The sequence below is a fragment of the Ailuropoda melanoleuca genome, chromosome 10 (assembly GCF_002007445.2).
Source record: "Ailuropoda melanoleuca isolate Jingjing chromosome 10, ASM200744v2, whole genome shotgun sequence".
Taxonomy (NCBI): Eukaryota; Metazoa; Chordata; class Mammalia; order Carnivora; family Ursidae; genus Ailuropoda; species Ailuropoda melanoleuca.
The window spans coordinates 17,690,170-17,708,449 of NC_048227.1; the positions used below are offsets into that span (position 1 = coordinate 17,690,170).

Genomic DNA, 18,280 nt, shown 5'->3' on the forward strand with positions numbered 1-18,280 from the left:
ATATTAAATCACTGAATTCTTCCCACGACCATCTGAGGCAGGCTCTCTATGATCCCTACTCTTTACAAGAGGAGGCTGAGTCGCAGGCAGGATAGGCAACTGGCCTGAGTGACAGGGGGTAGGCTAGGAAGCCAGGCTCCACTACCTTGCTAAGTGGCTTCGAACCCTACCATGTGACTTGTTTGCCCTGGAGCGATCAGAAGTTGTCAGTGTCTTGAGGGGCCCCCCTGAAAATTCTCGGAGCTGCAGAGACCAAGACCTCAAGGGGCAGAAAGACTGACAATTGTAATTTTGCAACTGGGAATGCACTTGGCAACTGGATGGAAAATGGATTTACTCCTTCTCTGCCCAGAAATGTGAACTAAAAGCTTTCATTCCAGGAAAAGTGTGGATTTGGAATGTCAGCTGTCATATCGGACAGGCTCTTGTAATACAGAACTATCAGCCTGCATTGTCTTTTTTCCTTCCCCCCCTTCTTCTTTCTTTTTTTTTTTTTTTGGTTATTTAAAAGATTTTTATTTTTTTTACTTAAAAAATTTTTTTAAGAATTTGCATTTCTTTCTTTTTTTTTTTTTTAAGATTTTATTTATTTATTTGACAGGGAGAGAGAGACGGCCAGCAAGAGAGGGAACACAAGCAGGGGGAGTAGGAGAAGAGGAAGCAGACCCCCAGCGGAGCAGGGAGCCTANTTAAAAGATTTTTATTTTTTTTACTTAAAAAATTTTTTTAAGAATTTGCATTTCTTTCTTTTTTTTTTTTTTTAAGATTTTATTTATTTATTTGACAGAGAGAGAGAGACGGCCAGCAAGAGAGGGAACACAAGCAGGGGGAGTGGGAGAGGAAGAAGCAGCCTCCAGCGGAGCAGGGAGCCTAATGTGGGGCTCGATCCCAGGAGTCTNAAGCAGCCTCCAGCGGAGCAGGGAGCCTAATGTGGGGCTCGATCCCAGGAGTCTGGGATCACGCCCTGAGCCGAAGGCAGATGCTTAATGACTGAGCCACCCAGGCGCCCCTCCTTTTAAAAAAATTTTAAACAAAGGGATTGAGATCTGTAAATATGGAAGGGCCAGCGCCCCATTCCCCAGAAGGCTGAAATGGCAACAAGGCTGAGTCTGAAATGAGGAAGGGGAAGGGGCCACTGCATGCCAGCAGAGTCTGAAACTTCCAAGTCACCAGTCCCACTGGTGCTCCTGCAACCAGCCAAGCAAGGTGCTCAGAGCCAAGGGCCTGGGAAAGATGGCTTTTAGAAACTGAGGTGCTAGGCATGCCGCCAAATCCTTCTCAGGACAAGTGCCCTGCTCCTACTCCCTGCTGAGGACAGTGGACTACAGAGCATAGAGGGGCGGCCACTGAATGGTCCTGGTGTGGGCAGCCACACTTCAGTGTGGCCAGCATGCTACAAGGTGGCCTGGAACAAAAGCTCTGCCTCTCTCGTGCTGTTGGGAGACAGAACGGAAATGTCCATTTTTAAAAGCACATACCCTTTGAGCCATTCACTCCACTTTTAAGAATTTAACCTTTGGCTACTCCTGTGCATGCGCACAGAGATGCTCTAGGGTATTCTTTAAAGTGTGCTTCCGGCAGCAAATTCTCTTAACAGCCTAGAGCGTTGTCAACCAGGAACGGTAACCTGTCTATGGACGGGTCCACACTCCCTTACATGCATTTATTTGGTATCAAAACCTGATCGGAACTAACATGAAACTTACAGCCTTTGTCTAGCCTACTTAGCATGAATATTCACATTTCCCGGCAGATACGTGAATGTGTTTGATTATAGGGTGTTGTCCCAGGCATACTGGGACGGTATTACTTTCTAAATTGGAAAACAGTGAAACACATTTGGCCCTAAAGGTTTCAAAGAAAGGACCGTGCTTCTGTGCATTCACAGTAGAGCACTATTAGCCATACAGAGGAATGGATGAGGGCTGTGCACATGTCCTCTATGGAACGCTCTCCAAGACATGTCAGTAAGTGGAAAAAAAAAAAAAAAACCAAGAAAAAAGCATCATGTGTCGTTGTGCTATCACGGGGACAGAGAAGGGCAGATATGCTCTGCATAGTCACATATCTATGGAAGATTACTGGAAGGACACACAAGCCATTGTTTACTGCGGGTGCTTCTTGGGAGGGTGTCTGGGGGGCTGATATCAGGAGCACTGTGCTCCCTAAATACCCTTTGGTATTTACTACCAGGTCAATCAGACTCTTTCTGCGTCTGAACTGGGAGAAGGTAGGGAAGGGTAGGGAAGGGCATCAGGACCATGACGAGGTACATAGACCAGAGGGTAGCGGTGGCATGTCCATGACGGTACACAGAGAGGGTCATCTGGCTTTCCCCAAGCCTGGAGGCAGCCAGAATCCTGGACTCCCTCCTTCACTGGGTTCTCCTGAGATCCAGTTCCTCTTTTGCATGGCAAAGATGGAAGGAGTCTCTAGTCCTTGCATTGAAAGGCTTTGCTTAGTTGCAGGAAGTGCTTGTGTGTGTACGTGTGCACGTGTGCGTGCGCACATGTGCTTGTACGTGCATACAGAGGGAAAGCTTAACGTTTTCTAGGTGGTTGAGTTAAATGACTTTTGCAGTCCTTTACAAAGTGAGCTCAGCAGATGAGTGTGCTGTTAAGAGCATTTTTCAGAATCTCCAATCAGCTGCAAAAGGAGGCAGTTCATTTTCACAGGAGACTCTCAGACTGGTTCAGAGTAGGGCGCTGGATCTAGCCTGCCTGGGGCCCACCTGCCTGGGGGCACACAGCCAGGAGACTGGAAGGATGGAATCAGCCCAAAGTCCAGCTAGAGCAAGGGAGACCCCTTCAGTAAGAAGTACAATTGTGCGCCTTCTCTGTCCAAGGACACGAATATCTGTTAAATATTAGACAAGCTAAGAAATGATTAAAATAATGTAACAGCTTAACATTTATGGAATGCTTACTACCCGTCTGGCATTGTGCAGGGTACTTTAACATATTACTGTGCCTAGTAAACAAAAATCTCAAAAGGCAGTGAGAGGGGTCAAGAGAATCGTCCAAGGTCATATGCCTGGGATCTGAGGCAGGAGGAGTACACTGTGGGTACTAACTCAGTCTCCCGGGGCCCCGGGGGGCTCTGTGCTATCTCCAGCGTCACACCTGTGAGCCCCAGAGTGCCGTGGGCAACAGGATGGATGCTGGGGGGCTGACGAATAAAGATTTTTTTCCTCCTTTGTGGTTTTCTTTACTTTTTTAAACACTGTGTGATAAATTTACTTCCTAATGATTTTTGAGTAAACTACAATGACCACAATTTCAAAACCATTAATAATTCATGACCAAGGGCCATAAACACTACATAATCTCCACAGGCAGAAACCATGAATACTTGTTAGAGACAAGGCCGAGAATACGTTTATCAGCTAAATGGAAAGTATCTACTGGCTTCAAGCTAACCATCAGACGCATGTTTCAGAAAAGACTGTAGCCCTTCCAAAGCCTCGGTTCAAGCTGCCTCTTCCAGGAAGTCTGCTCTCCCTCCTCCGGCACCTGCTGGGAGTTTATCTGTGTCTGTGGGAGGGCTTGGGAACTAGGGTGTCCCGGGGCCACACAGGCATGCAGTGCTCAGGGAAGGACCCGAGGGGTTACTTAACACGGGCCAAGCACTGGCTCTCACCTATGGCTGGGGGGGTGGTTATAAAATTCTGAATCCTGGGTCCCCACCCCCTGGAGATTCTGATTTAAGTGGTTTGGAAAAAGGCCTAAACTTTGGGGTATATAAAAAGCTCCGGGGTGATTCTAATGTACAACAATGTTTGTGACCACTGACACAAAGACTTTGGCATGGGGCCAGTCACAATGTGGTTGCTGACACCTGCTGGCTACCAAGCAGGTGTGTGTGGAGGTCAGGGAGGGCAGAATGGAGGGCCCCATGGAAAGGGGTGGCCTACCTCAACATCAGCCCCTGCCCAGCGTTGCTTTATGGGACTAGGCCTCTGCTGTCACTCTCCATTTTATCAAAGGAGGCAGAAGTGCGCATTTTTATGTGAAAATTGTAAATATGGACAGCTAATTTTTAAAAAATGGAATAGGGTCTGGGCCAAATAAAACACATCTTTGGACTGAATTTGGCCTGGTGAGCTCACTGCCAACAGCCTCCCCTCCTCCCTTTGCCGTGTTGGCCCATGACCGCAGAGAGAACTACCCAGTCCCGACCCAGGAAGGAAACAGCATGTTCACCTGCGCTGGTGTGAGCAGGCCCTTGTCACCTCACCAATGAAGCAACACGACGCACCTCCCTGTCTGCCTGTTCCAACCAGCTTGTCTTCTTCCCTTTCATGGTGGCAGTCTGATCTCCACCTGGCATCCTGTGTGAGCCTGTGTCAGGAAGTACAGACTTCAGAGGTGATGGGGGGAGGCATGGGGGGGGCGGGCGGAGGATGTGGAAGGAGGAAGTGGGCAGGAAATACACATGTTCTAATACACGAAGATGAGCATCCTGGCACCTTGCTATTCCTTTCTTTCTGGTTTCTCTAACCAAACAAAAGCCCTGTTAAGAGAGTCCGCACCCTCTTTTTCAGAAAGGCCTGAAACCATTTTAAGTATCTTTTGGGGTGAAACTTAGATATTGTGATAAACATCCCCACTCTGTTTTTCTCTCACTGCAAGCACTTTGCAGGAGAGAAGTGATCTGAAATGCTCTCGGGCAACTGGCATGATGGGAGTAGCCAGGAAAGCAGCGATTACGGAGTCCTGTTGCCAAGGAGAAAGAGAGAGGGGGAAACGGGTATCTCAACTAGGTGCCTGCTGCCCTGCTTTGTCAATTCCCAGCAAATCTCTTAAGGTGGATAAATGCAATGATGTTGCTCTGTGACCAAGAGCCTCGGTTATGTTGAAACAGTTCGTTCCTGGCTTGGGGGTGGTGGGCTGGTCCCCACCCTAGGTGACTTCGGGCTGGGAGCCCGCGGGCCTGTGCTCACTTCTGTTCCATCTCTTCTACCTTCCAAGTCCCTGGAAGGACTTTGCGGGAGATACACACACCTGCTCCTGCTTCTATCCAAATGTTCCTACCAGGAAGGAGTGACAGAAGCCACCCCAGTTCAGTTTCTAGAATGGCCGCCAGCACCAAAGTCCAAGCCCTTGCCCCAGGTAGGTTGCTTAAATAAGAAGGAAACCCACGCCGGCTGTTCTGGCTACAGCTGAGAAAGGACACAAGAGGGGACAGGATGACAACTGCAGCAAAGCACCCCCTAACCCTAACTTTGCGGTCCAACCCCAACCTGCTTCAGTTGGCTGAGGGTGAGGCCAACTGGGAGGACGCAGCACGTACGTGCTGATGAATTTCAGGATTGGTCGATACTTATGATGAGCCTCATGCCTTCACACCCTTGTACCCCTACACCCACCTGCAGCTACATAAGACTCAAATTCAAACTTCTGTGAGCTTGAGACTTGATCCAAGGGTCCTGCGATAACCTCTGGGTCCTTGCTTCCACTTGGTACCCCCCAGCTCAGTAATCTTGCAAACCTTCCTTATTCATGTCTCTCTGACTTTGACTTTGACATGCTCTTTACTTGGCTGGGAAAACTGCTGCTCATTCTTCAAGAGGCAGCCTGCATATCAGCTTTTCCGCATGCCTTTCCGGAGACCACTGGCAGAGTCAGGTGAGCCCTTTCCTGTATTGAAATTCCACTCTCTTCGTCCTTCTCACACGGCATTATAATGACCCCACTGCACATCCCTTCCATCTATACTGTGCACACCATGAGATCAGGGCTGTGTCTCTCTCATCCCTTCTGCCGGGCACAGAGCAGGTGGGCTCAGTGTGGCAGGTTTCAAGAATGGCCATAGTATTTGTAGCTTTCCCAAGCAGAGGTGAGGCCTATTTCTCCACCCCTTCCATCTGGCCTGACCTCGTGACTTGCTTTAAAGAAAACCAAGTTGGCAGAAGGGACACCATGCTGGTTCTGAACCCAGGGCTTAAGAGGTGTTGCAGTTTCCACTCTTCATGCTCTTGACCCCCTGAACCCCCAGAAGAACAAAGCTAGCTGGCTTGCTGGTGGATGAGAAAGCAGTGAAAAGAGAAAGCACTGGTACTCAGCCATCCCCAAGGTGACACAGTGCTCAATGCAAATGCGTAAGTCCAGCTGAAATCAACAGAACTGCCGAGCCCAAGCCACCGACCCATGGAATCATGAACTAAATGCGCCGCTGTTATTTGACGTCCCTGAAATGTGGGTTTGATTTGTTACACAGACAAAGCTAACTGATACACTACATAAGAGATGATTACTACCAGTGACACTCTGGTTGAGAACTCGAGGTGCCAACTATCCTTTGGTCCAGGATTCAAGCTGGAGACTCAGAGAGAAACAAGCAGGAGATCCAGGAATACTTATTCACCAGCAGGCACCCTTCAAACAGAGTTGACTCCCACCCACCCTCACCAGTGACACATTTACCTCCTTTTTCTCCCGTGAGCACGACCGGCTTCTGTCAGCCTTTCGCAGAGTCTGACCTGTAGCAGTTCAAAAGCAGAACCAGAGATTAAGGCTATTTTAAAACAGCCAGTTTATCACTGCAAAAGCTTTTTATTTGCAAACTGAATAGACGGGACCAATCATAATCAAATGATTTTAAGAAAATGTAGCCTATTATTATAGTGGGAAAATGGCATACTCTTGAAATAGACCAACGGCAAGGAAATGGTAATTCACACACTCACGTTATTTGACTGTAATGAACAAAGCCTCAGCTCTTTAATCTGCAACATTATCTGCACTCTGCAAGGGCCGACGGTAGATTTCCCAGTCGAATTACATTTTTATTAAATTGTTTGGAATTATATAAAATGCCTTCCACAAAAATGCCTTCCACTGTGCGCATACACATAACCTTTGATGAGTGCACACCAATATGCTTCACCAAACCCCCAAACTCACCACCTAGGTGATGGTACAGATGTGAATTAGCAGTAATCACCCACATTTCCCATATAATGGGCAATTTCAGAAAGAATGTTGCTTTTCTTAGAAAACTGGAAGACTAACATTTGAAAGTATACATAAATTCAACAGCTCAACATCATAAGGTTTAAACATGCTGTTCCAAATGCAGTTTTCACAACTTTTATGGAAGTGTCCATTATAAAAGGATTCCTTGGTGGAAAATTAATGGATTGCCTTGGTTTTAAAATAAAAAATGAGGGGCGCCTGGGTGGCACAGCGGTTAAGCGTCTGCCTTCGGCTCAGGGCGTGATCCCAGCGTTATGGGATCAAGCCCCATCAGGCTCCTCTGCTATGAGCCTGCTTCTTCCTCTCCCCCTCCCCCTGCTTGTGTTCCCTCTCTCGCTAGCTGTCTCTATCTCTGTCAAATAAATAAACAAAATCTTTAAAAAAAATAAATAAAATAAAATAAAAAATGAGACCCTCTGTGCATTGTCGATGTGTCTTCCAAATTATCCAGCTTTACTCTCAGGTGGCTCTTTGTGAAAAAATCAGTATCACAAGTCCGATTAGCCAAGAGTACTCCAAAGCAGGAGCAAAAAGACTGAGCGATGACTTCTTGAGAGGCAAGAAGGGCTGAGTCTCAGAGAAAAGATGTTTGTCTCTGGATGTGGCCACTTCCGGTAGGTCTACAAACCTGGGGGGCAGGGGGTGGGGGACCTCATAGCCAGTGATGAAGCACAAGTCAAGGGATGACACTCTTTCCAAGAAAGTGAGAATAAGGGGAAGAGCGAAGGTCCAAAGATGAACCTCTGGCAATGGCCAGAATTTGGGGCCAATAAAGGATTTGGAAAAGAGGCAACCGGAGAATCTAGAGGAGACCCTGGATTATACAGTATCATGGTATGGGAGATGTCTTTTGGGTTATCTGCTCAGCTCATAAGGACACCCTAAACTGCCTCCTCTCTCACTCTCCTCCCTAGCCTCAGAGGGGAGCTCCATGACTACACAGGACCCCAACCTCAGAATGGTGCGCTGGGGATGGATGCCGGACCCAACTGCAGTCAATCAGAATCCTAGCTCCAGGAATTAAAAATTGGTTTGGAAAGACAGAGAAGACAGAGGGCCCGAGCAGGGCTATCTCCATGTGTGAACTTCCATGCGGTCAGCAGCCACCTGCCTTGGGGGACAGCCTACAGAGTGAAGTGATCCAAAACTGACTACATGCTTGCCTTTGTGTTCCACAGACACCCACTTAACGTACCACGAAGGTGCTGGATGCCAACAGTGGGGGGAGGCCGTATGTGTATGCGGGCAGGGGAGTATATGAAAACGCTCTGTACTTTCTACCCAACTTTGCTGTGAACCTAAAATTGCTCAAAAAGATAAGGTTTATTCATTTAAAAAATTAAGAAAAAGGTCCAGAATTAAGGATCAGGGGATCTGGGTTGTTGGGCCCATTTTATCCCAACCTCCTGACCCCTGATGCTCTGGAGGGAGGAACCAGGGTGGACAGCAACCAGAACCCCTTCACCGCCCCTGCTCTAAGCTGCCAGTCGAGGGACTCACTGTAGAGCCTCAGGCCGACCACAGAGGATGGCATGCCGGGTCATAGGCCACGCAGGGCAGAGCCAGGAGCTGTGAGATTGGCCTGGAGCTGGAAGGGGACAGGGAAGGTTGGAGACCAGGGGTCAGACCAGAGTGCTCTACCAGCAGAGGCAGTGCCAAGTCAAGTAAGATGTCAGCAGGGAAACAGGCCCAGAACAAAGCCAGAGAGCAGAAGGGAAGCAGAGCTAGTCCCGGGGCAAACACGGCAGTCCCCAGAGTCTGGCTGTGGTTCTTCTAATGCTGGTCAGACAGTGGACAGCAGACCAGTTACGGGATCTTGGATAAGTCACAGGATCCTACAGGTTCCTTCTGGGCCATATTTTCTTCCTTTTTTTTTTTTTTTTTAATTTTAAATGAGAGACTGAATCACCTCTGGGGTTGCTTTTCAGTAAAATTCTGTTACAGCAATAGAGAACAGTAAGAAAAACATTAAGGTGGGCCATAAAAACAACACATTAATACAAAGAACACAGAACTTAACTACTGAAATTTGAAAGCAAATCTCTCTACTGGAGTTCATTAGAAGCTGCTTATTCATTAAATTGGAAAATAATTTGCTTATTTTCAATGAAGATAATTAGCTCTAATTATGCACACTTGTAATCTAATGCCCCGTTCTCACACCACTGAGCCCCTCTCCTCGGGGCAGCTCCACGTGGAGGATGCTCCTTCTTGCCGAGGACAGAAAGAACGAGATTACCTGTGGCCTTGTCTACTGCACTCAGCGTCTCTAAGTATCTTCCTACTTATATCTCCTTGTATTCTCACAACACTCAGGGAGGGAGGTGGAGGAAGGTGACATTAATATCAATAGATGCTGCTTACAAAATTGAGGGTGTGTTCCCCCGCATTTTGCAAGGTGACCTGTCAGTTTCAGCCCTGAGACCATAAATAAGGCCAAATGTAAATGATAATATGTGTACTTCACATTATAAAACAGACATGTGCCTGGGGAATGGGGGAAAAAAACAAAACAGACATGAATGCATATAATATTCTCCCACTTAGGACTTCAGAGATTCTTATCTGCACTTTGGATTTATTTTCAATGGTTAGAAGATTCTGACACTTTGGTTTTACTTTGCTCTAGATGAAGTTCATAATATTCAGTGCTATCATTCAGAAGGGAGGTGTGTCTTCCTTGGATGTCAGCTTCTGAAGCCGTCAGGCAAGGGAAAAGCAGCATCAGAATTACCCTTAAAAGAGCCTGTACGCCTCCTGTGTAGTACGATCCACAGAACACAGCCTTTCCTATCCATTGCCATAGTCTACTGCACGTGTGAAGTATTTGGTGCATATGGAATGTACGGTGCATGATAAAAATACATATGCATAATAGCATTTTGCGGTATTTCTAACTAAATTATTCACACGGTAATTACTCCCTCTATTTTTCCTGTAGGGTAGAAGGAAGAGTGGCAGGGGGGAGGGTGAGAACCGGGCACCAAGTTCATGAATGTTAATGCTTGGCGGACACAGCTCCACTGAATTGGACACCTACTGTGTGCCAGGATTTTAGCTTCTGCATCCTTACAGCCACTGCTCTGGGTCAGGGGTCAATAAACTTGTCCTGTAAAGGGCCAGGGAGTAAATATGTTTTATTTTTTTTAATATTTTATTTATTTATTGGAGAGAGAGTGAAAGCAAGAGAGACCACAGAGGGAGAGGGAGGATCAGACTCCCTGCTGAGCAGAGAGCCTGATGCGGGGCTCGATCCCAGGACCCTGAGATCATGACCTGAGCCCAAGGCAGATGCTTAACTGACTGAGCCACCCAGGCATCCCCTGAGAGTAAACACTTTTTACGTTATAGGCCATAAGTTCATAAAATCATAAAGCCTCTGGTGCAACTACTGGACTCTGCCATCGTGGCGTAAGAGCAGCGCTAGACTGTTCGTAAACAAATGGGTGCCGCTGTGTTCCAATAAAACTTTATTCACAAACACAGGCGGCAGGCTGGGTTTTGCTCCCAGGCTGTAGTCTGCTGACTCTTGCTCTAGATGGACAGCACCATCCCGTTGGTGCCAACCAAGGAAGAAATGAGAAACAAACTTTGAGGGGGTGATTGAGCTACTTTTTTGAGGTCACAAAAATGTAGCTTGTAAGTGACAGGGCTCAGTGTGCTCCTAATGTCTACGGTCACTGACATCACCATCACAATCATATTAATCAGTGTTATTACCATGTGAGCTCACCTTAAGGCAGGTTTACTCTGTGCCAGGCACTGAGCTCCAGGCTAAGTCCATCAATCAACCCACGTACTCCTCTCAGCTACCCAAGAAACAGGCACTCTTATTATACCGCCCACTTGTCAGATGTGGTCACTGAGACCCAAAGAGGTTATTAGGAAGCTTGCCCCAAATCACCCAGCTAGTGAGTAGAGGGGCCTTGATCTGGAGCAGTCTGGCTCAGGAGCCTGCACTCCTAACCACGGGGCCACACTGCTCCTCAGTCAGGGCACTAAAGAGAAGTGCAAGCACACGAGAATGGACCGGGGAGGGAGTCTGACGTAAGCAATTCTTTCTGCGATGCAGCTTTTTAATGTGCTTTGGACTCCTAAAGCAATTAGTAAGGGGGTTAGATGACAATGATTTCCCAATGATCAAAGAAGACGGCGCTGCCGGTCAGCCAGCCAGCCAGCCAGAAAAATGCCGTAAGATGCCAGAAGTGGTAAGGCGGGCTTGGCATTAGACACTCACTCCCATCTACTCAGGTGAAATGCTCAGCCTTGGCAGGAAGGGTTGGGCTTTGGAGAATAAATCCAGTGGGAAGCCTGCAGGCAGAGAGGGCCGGCCCATGCAGGGACCTCCCCAGCACAAAGGAGCTTTGAACAAAGAACTTGCTTCTCTCCACAGGGGTGATGGTACCGCCATGAGGTTACAAAAATGAGCTTATTTCTTCTGTTGCCCAAATAGGAGAGCTTATGTTGCTCTCATTTTATATATCTATGGAATTTAATTTAAATGACAAATATCCCACTGAAATACCACTTAATCTCACTAATCGGACTGGCAAAAATCAGAGGTTTGACAACATACTGTTGGCAAGAGCTCGGAAGCCGGCCCTTTTGAGCCTTGCGGAGGGGAAGTGCAGAATGACAGAGCCCCTTTGGAAGGTATTTTGACAATATCCTCAAAAGTACAAGTGTATTTTCCCTTTGGGCTAGCAATAGCACTTCCAGGAATCCACCGCAAAGAATCACCTCCATAAAGAGGAAATGGATGTACAGAGGTATTCACTGTATCACAATTTGCAATAGCAAATGTTGGAAATGACCCGTAAGTCTATTGATAGCGACTGGCTGAATAAATACAGTGAATCCACACAATGGTATAGAATACTGTGAAGCTGGAAAAAAGAATGGGCAAGCTCCTTCTATATAAGACAGTCATGTTATGTGAAAAAAATCAATAGGCAGAAAGTATATGTACAATGCAATCTTTTCTTTCTAAAAGAGGAAGATAAGAATAAATACTGATGTTGGTTCTGTTTGTATAAAGAACCACCCAGAGCTACGTGTACAAAGACAACAAATCACTTTTCCTTTTTACATGTTTTATTTTTGAGTGATGTACTTGGACCTCTCTCCTTTTGGAAAAATTGAAAGAAAATTAAAATATTAAATGTCCAAAAGGCAGATTCAAATTTTTCAAACATGCAATGGGAAATGCTGTAGATTGGTCCCATCAGAGGACCGAAGAAGGGCTAGTCTTCCAGAGGAAGATGGGGTAGCCTCTATGAACCTCAGCACCCCAAAGCCTGCTGGAAAGACAACATGGTATTTTAGGAGCACAAACTGTCTTCTTTGAAGAGATCGATCTGCAATGCGTGAGCGATAAGAATGAAATGATGACAAAATGTGGTTTCTGGAAATTGGAACAACGGTTTCTTGGCTAAGCCAATACGCTACTGGCGACCTGCTCCTTTATTTAAGTGCAAAGTTTTTATGAAATGGCCAGACAAGATGAGAAAGGAAAAAGGGAAAAGGAAGGTAGAACAAGGAAAGGAAAACTGGGACCTGTCTGGACGGGCTGTCTGGAAATCGGGGTTTCTTCATGCTTACTGAGTGCCTACCCTGACAGCTTCTTCCCCAGGTGATCTCTCAGGACTCCCTATCCTGCACAACAACAAAGATATGTGGCTCAGAGAAGTAAAGTAACCTGCCTAAGGTCCGAGCAAGGAAGGGGAAGAACTGGGTTCACAACTAGTCAGTCTGGCTGCTAATCCAGTGTTCGCTACACCCTGCTGCCTGCCAGCACCCCCTTCCCCATGTCAAATCCGGGAATGGGAGCACCCCAGTCCCACTGTCATTACTACCCCACCACCACAGGCCTTCAGCCCCATCCCAGCTTCCTGGACACTCACCTACAGCCTTTGCAAAGACACCTGTGGCAGAGGAAGGGAGGGGGGGGTACAGAGCAGCCTGGGGAGCACCTGCCCAGCCTAAGGGGAATTGCTATTTGGTGGTGGTGTTGTTTTGTTTTGTTGGGGGCAGAAGGGGAGAGAGACAGAGAGAGGGAATCTTAAGCAGGCTCCACACCCAGCACGGAGCCAGAAGCTCAGCTCAATCTCACAACCCTGAGAAGATGACCCCAGCGAAAGCCAAGACCAACACATAACCGACTGAGCCACCCAGGCCGCCCCAGGGAATCCCTCCAGCTGCCAGTTTCCATTCAGGAATGTGGGCCCAGTCTCAGTAGATTGGATTTTTCCAGAGAAGTCCAGTATTAGGAGAAAGCTTCTAGATTTTAAATATTGACAAGCAATTTAAAAAAAAATTTTTTTTTAAAGCTCTAGACAGATCCAACAAAGCAGGCTTCTAGATTCTAACCTAATAGGTAACTAGGCAGAAGGCTGGAGAATCTCCCATTATTTACCTTGATGCCATGGACCATTTTTGCAGGGGAGCGGGAAGAGCTCTTTAAGGAAATCTCATCATAATAATAGAAATCTGTTAGACAAAAAGCGTGACTGTTTGGAAGACAGGTAAACATGGGCTCTGCAACATACTTTCAGATCCCTTCCAATTCCCCATGTGTGCCTCCAGGCTGGTTCTGGGGCCTTTAAGTCACATTCTGTCTTCTGAAAGCCTGAAACAATATCCCTGTCACTCTTCCTTTGCATTTTCTGTGTAACTCAAATTCCCGGGGCCCAGTTTACTGCCAAATTACCTGAGATAAACAAGTCATGCTAAGATCCTCTTTTCCTTTCCAAACCCAAACAGCAGCTGGCAGCTAGAAATGGTTATTTATAACCTGCACACTGTTACGCGCATTTGCTTATGCATTTCTAAAAATGCTTAGCCATGCATTCTTTGGCTGCCTTCATAATTACGTGAGAGCCTAGGGACAACGCTGTGCGGCGGCAGAGAGGGTAGGCTGTGGGTCAACCTGTCTGGCTCAGCTCCTCAGTACCTGTTTAGAAACCCTGACAGTGTGATTCCATTTCAGTCTATTGTCGGCATTAAGACAGTGCATGTGAAATGCTTAGAACGGTGCCCTGCACATAGTAGGTACTTAGCAGTAAGTAGTTCACTCCCCCATAAACGGCTGACTGTGTGTTCGTGGACCTTGGAGGGTTCTGTTGGACTCTGGCTCCCAAACATATCCTGAATCTGTCCTTTCCTTCCCATCATCCCTCCGCCAGGTCCATGATCATTGCAGAGCCACCTGGTAGGACTCCTGCCTCCATTATTGCTGGGCTTTTCCCATGACAGCGAACTAAAAACAAGACCGTATCCCTTGCCTGCTTGACCCTCCAGTGCTATTCCCTCTGCATGGTTCTCTCTCCATCGCGCACCCCAGCAGCCTGCCAGTCTTTCCTCTGCTCCTTGGACTCATGATTCCTTCCTGCTCCTGGTCCTTTGCTCAGTTGGCTCCTTCTTCTCAATCAGATCTCAGCCTGAAGGGACCTCCTTCCTCAGAGAGGACTAGCCCACCATCCTCCCTACTTTTTACCCTCTGCACAGACCCTGTCTCATCTTTTTCTTGTTAGTGTGGTTGGGATCTGTCTCCCCCTCCCCCGACCCCCCCAATATGGCCACTGTTTGGCCTTTTTTTAATCACTGAATTTCTCATACCTGGAACAGTGCCTGGAACGGAATGGACCTCAGTATACATTTCCAGATTCTGTGAATGAATGAATGACCAAATTTTTGAATAGACAATGCTGGGAGGACAGGAGGCCTGAGTATGAACTTCAATGAAGACTTCATCTTCTCTCACAGTGTATTTTCCTAACCCTATCCCCCTGCTCTTTCTCAGATAGTGAAATGAAATATGACAAAGTGAGTTTAATACACCACTGGAGATAATTGGAAAATATTGATTTTTTTTCATTTGAAACAGTAAAGATAAGAAAATGCCACACTTCTGTAATCTAATCAGTGGCTTATGTGACAGCATGCTTCCCAAGCTAAAATGTACTTTGGTCAACCTCTGTATCCATCATACAAGTTCCCAAATCCATTCCAACTACACAGGTCAACCCAGCCCCCCACTGACGACAAGTGGGGACATCGCGTTTGTGAATCTATGTGAGCTTGTGTGTATGTATCCAAATTAAATTGTCTTTTGAGTATTTGCATTCCTCTCCTCCCGTCCCCCCACAATGAGCTGCCAAGTAGCCCTGGAAAACATAGGAAATGACTGCATGAGCTCCCCTGGAACCCTAAAGAAATAGATACGTTCCTTCCTCTGACAGCTAATTTTTACTGAGAGCCTATTAAGTGCTGGGTACCATTTTAAGGGCTTTAAATAGATGGATTCATTTGATTCTCATAGCAGGCCTAGGAGGAAGTCCTACTATTAATCTCCATTTTATAATTTCAGAGTCCAGGCACTGAGAGATGAAGGGACTAATCCCCCCGAGGTTGTGCGGCCTCAGAACTGGAGCCCCCTTGGTAGGTCTCCACAAACTCTGCTCCTTCCTCTCCTCCCCAGATGAGGATGACGGGGAGAGCAGGAGAGTCTAATTCTCTGCCCTGGTTTTTCAGGGTAGCCTTCTGCAGGCTTAAAATAAAATCTCCATCTCGAATCATGCAAGAGGCAGGTCTATCCACCGCAAGGGCTCATTAGGAGAGAGGGTTTGTCATGGTTGGGGGGGCGCGGGGCGCTGGACAGAAATGCCTCTGGGCCTGTTCTCCCACTTCTGTAGGCACGTTAACTCCCCAGGCTGCGGCCCCAACATCTGATAAATGACAGCAGTCAGACCAGATCGAAAGTTTGTTTGGTCTCCATAATGTTTAAAAAAAAAATTTTTTTTTTTCCCCAGCCAACATTTACAGCTTGGGAGAGTTCTCATTTTAAAATCCTGAGTTCTGGCTTGTTTTGAAAAACTAAAAGATCTGGAAACACAGGGCTTGCGTTCCTGCCTGGCAACAGTTGTCTGGAGTTGAGGACAGTGGTCTGGCAGATGGCGTGGTGTCCTCTGGTTCCCAGCCCCCGCTGGCTGGCTGTCTCCCTGCCACTGAGGTCAAGTCCAAGCTGCCATTTATCAGCAGGTCTGAGAGGTTTTTCCCTACGGTAAAGATGAAGGTGAAGGTCCATGTGTCCACATCTCCAGCAAAAGTGAGAATCATTATCGTCATCATCTTAACTGCAGCGAACATGTACGTACTTATTGTATGCCAGGTCCTGATCTAAGGGTTTTGCATCCATGACGCTTTTAATTTTCACAATAACCCCAGGGGGTGGGACAACTATTATCTCTGTTTTACAGATGATTGGAGGGATGGAGGAGGTCACATGCTTCAAGGAATTAGTACACGACCGAGTTCTTTAAGAAACTGAGAAATATTTCCAGGTATGCAAAGCGTATATAGGTGTTGAAAGAATCTGACCTAAAGCAACATAATGAAATACGTACTGGCCACTGTGGTCACTTCTATTACCTGCCTGGTCCCTGCAGGCTTCTTTTTTTTTTTTCTTTAAAGATTTTATTTATTTATTTGACAGAGAGAAAGAGAGAGAGAGAGAGAGACAGAGAGAGAGCACACGCAGGGGTAGCAACAGGCAGAGGGGAGTGAGAAGCAGACTTCCTGCTGAGCAAGGAGCCCAACGTGGAGCCCAATCCCTGAATGATCAGGACCCGAGCCAAAGGCAGGCGCCCCACAGACTGAGCCACCCAGGCGCCCCCTGCAGGCTTCTAAGCTTCTATTCTTGCATGGTATCCTACCAAGTTCCCTGGACTAGATCTGTTAAGTCTCTTCCGGAACTAACTGCCTTTGATTTTAGGTAGGTTCATAAAAATGCATCTAAATAGTTTGGGATTCTTTTTATAAAAAAAAAGATTTTTATTAATTTATTTATTTATTTGAGAGAGAGAGAGTACTTGAGCAAGTTGGGGGACAAGGAGACTCTGTGCTAAGTGCTGAGACAACGCTGGGCTCGATCTCAGGACCCCAAGATCATGATGTGAGCCCAAGCCAACAGTGGGACACCTAACTAACTGAGCCACTCAGCTGCCCATAAATCGTTTAGGATTCTTGAGAGAGATTGCGTGTGCACATATACGTGCACACACACACGAGGGCCTGCACACACATTGCGTTGCAAAGTCACTTAGGGTTCATAAGAGTATGGTGGTCCCTGCATGGGTGGGTGACCAGTCATCTGTGGTGGTCCAACTTCCTGCCTGGTGCTGCATTCACCAGTAACCCTCCTATCCTCCAATGACATGTCAAGTCAGGGGCTGTCTCCAGAGAATCCATCAGCTAAGGGTGGTCAAGGTAGCATCAGAGTCAAAAATGAGGCAGGAGGTGGGAGTGATGGTGACCGCGCTGGGAAGGAAATGGGAGGGCAAGAACGCTAACGGAAAAGCAAAGGGAGAACAGGATCACAGCAGGGGCTGGGGGTATAGTAAAGGTAGCTAGATGAAGGCATGTTATTAGGACTGGGCTGAACTACTCCAAAGGACACTGTCTGGGGGAACCATACTTTCTTATAGGCAAAAGAGGAACCAGCTGAGATCTCTGGAAGCCTGGCCTATAGGCTTGGCAGCAAGGGCTTTTTCTCTGCCTGCTTTATGGAGACCAGCCTGCAATTCACTAAGGGACAAATCAGTTCATCTCTTTCCTGGTTACAATGTCAGCCCAGCAAACACTCACGTACATCTCCCTGTGCCGGGTAAATAAAGGAACAAGAGTGGGTCTCTATCCTCAAGGAAGAGGAAAGGCATGGAGCCCTGTACCTGTAAAACAGCAGGATACATCAGGGGGCCATGGGATCCCACTGTGTGGGAGGAGTTAATTCTGCAGGTGGTATCAGTCACCGTAATCCACAGTGTGGAGGTCACTTGAAAGGAGACAACTGGTAGGGAACACAGCAAGGGGAAGGTAGGCAGGTGGGAAAGAATATGGTGTGCACAAGAAATGGCCGGCTTTCTGAGGTGGCTTGGGCAGCAGTTGAAATTTCAGATGCCTAGAGGTTTAGGAAAAGGCACTTGACGACCGGCGTCACCAGCCAGAAGAGGTCAACCTGTCATCACATGTTCAAGGTCAAGAGGGACCAACGGTCAGTGCTGGAGGACCAGGGCTTTGTGGGAAGGCAGGCCCAGCAGAGCCAAAGTACCCTTCCATCGAAAGACTGAAAAGTCCAGGTTTTTATGGGAAATCACTATTTTTAAATACAGTAAAACACATCAATAGACCCAGTTCAGCCCACTAGAATACCTCTGGACATGAGGAGACCAGCACATCAACCAAGTGATAGAGGAAGGGAGGCACACGGCTTCCCCAGGGATTTTCCGATTTAAGGTGCTGTGTCC

The 18,280-nt window shown here is 47.2% G+C and overlaps 1 protein-coding gene across 5 annotated transcripts in view; it reads right to left on the reverse strand.

Annotated features, from left to right (window-relative positions):
- The window catches only part of KATNIP (katanin interacting protein), a 183,972-nt gene that overhangs the window by 159,853 nt on the left and 5,839 nt on the right, over positions 1-18,280 (reverse strand). For 2 of the 5 annotated variants that reach the window (XM_034670220.1, XM_034670215.1), the window contains exons 2-3: positions 6,426-6,481; positions 4,258-4,340 (exon numbers count right to left, since the gene is read on the reverse strand). The exons of 1 other annotated variant lie outside the window; for it this stretch is intronic. In XM_034670220.1, coding sequence (XP_034526111.1) covers positions 4,258-4,329 — 72 coding nt within the window. In that variant the 5' untranslated portion in view covers positions 4,330-4,340; positions 6,426-6,481. Of the gene's footprint in view, positions 1-4,202; positions 4,341-6,425; positions 6,482-18,280 lie in introns of all 5 variants that reach the window. 2 more of the 5 variants (XM_034670217.1, XM_034670216.1) reach the window with 2 other exon arrangements.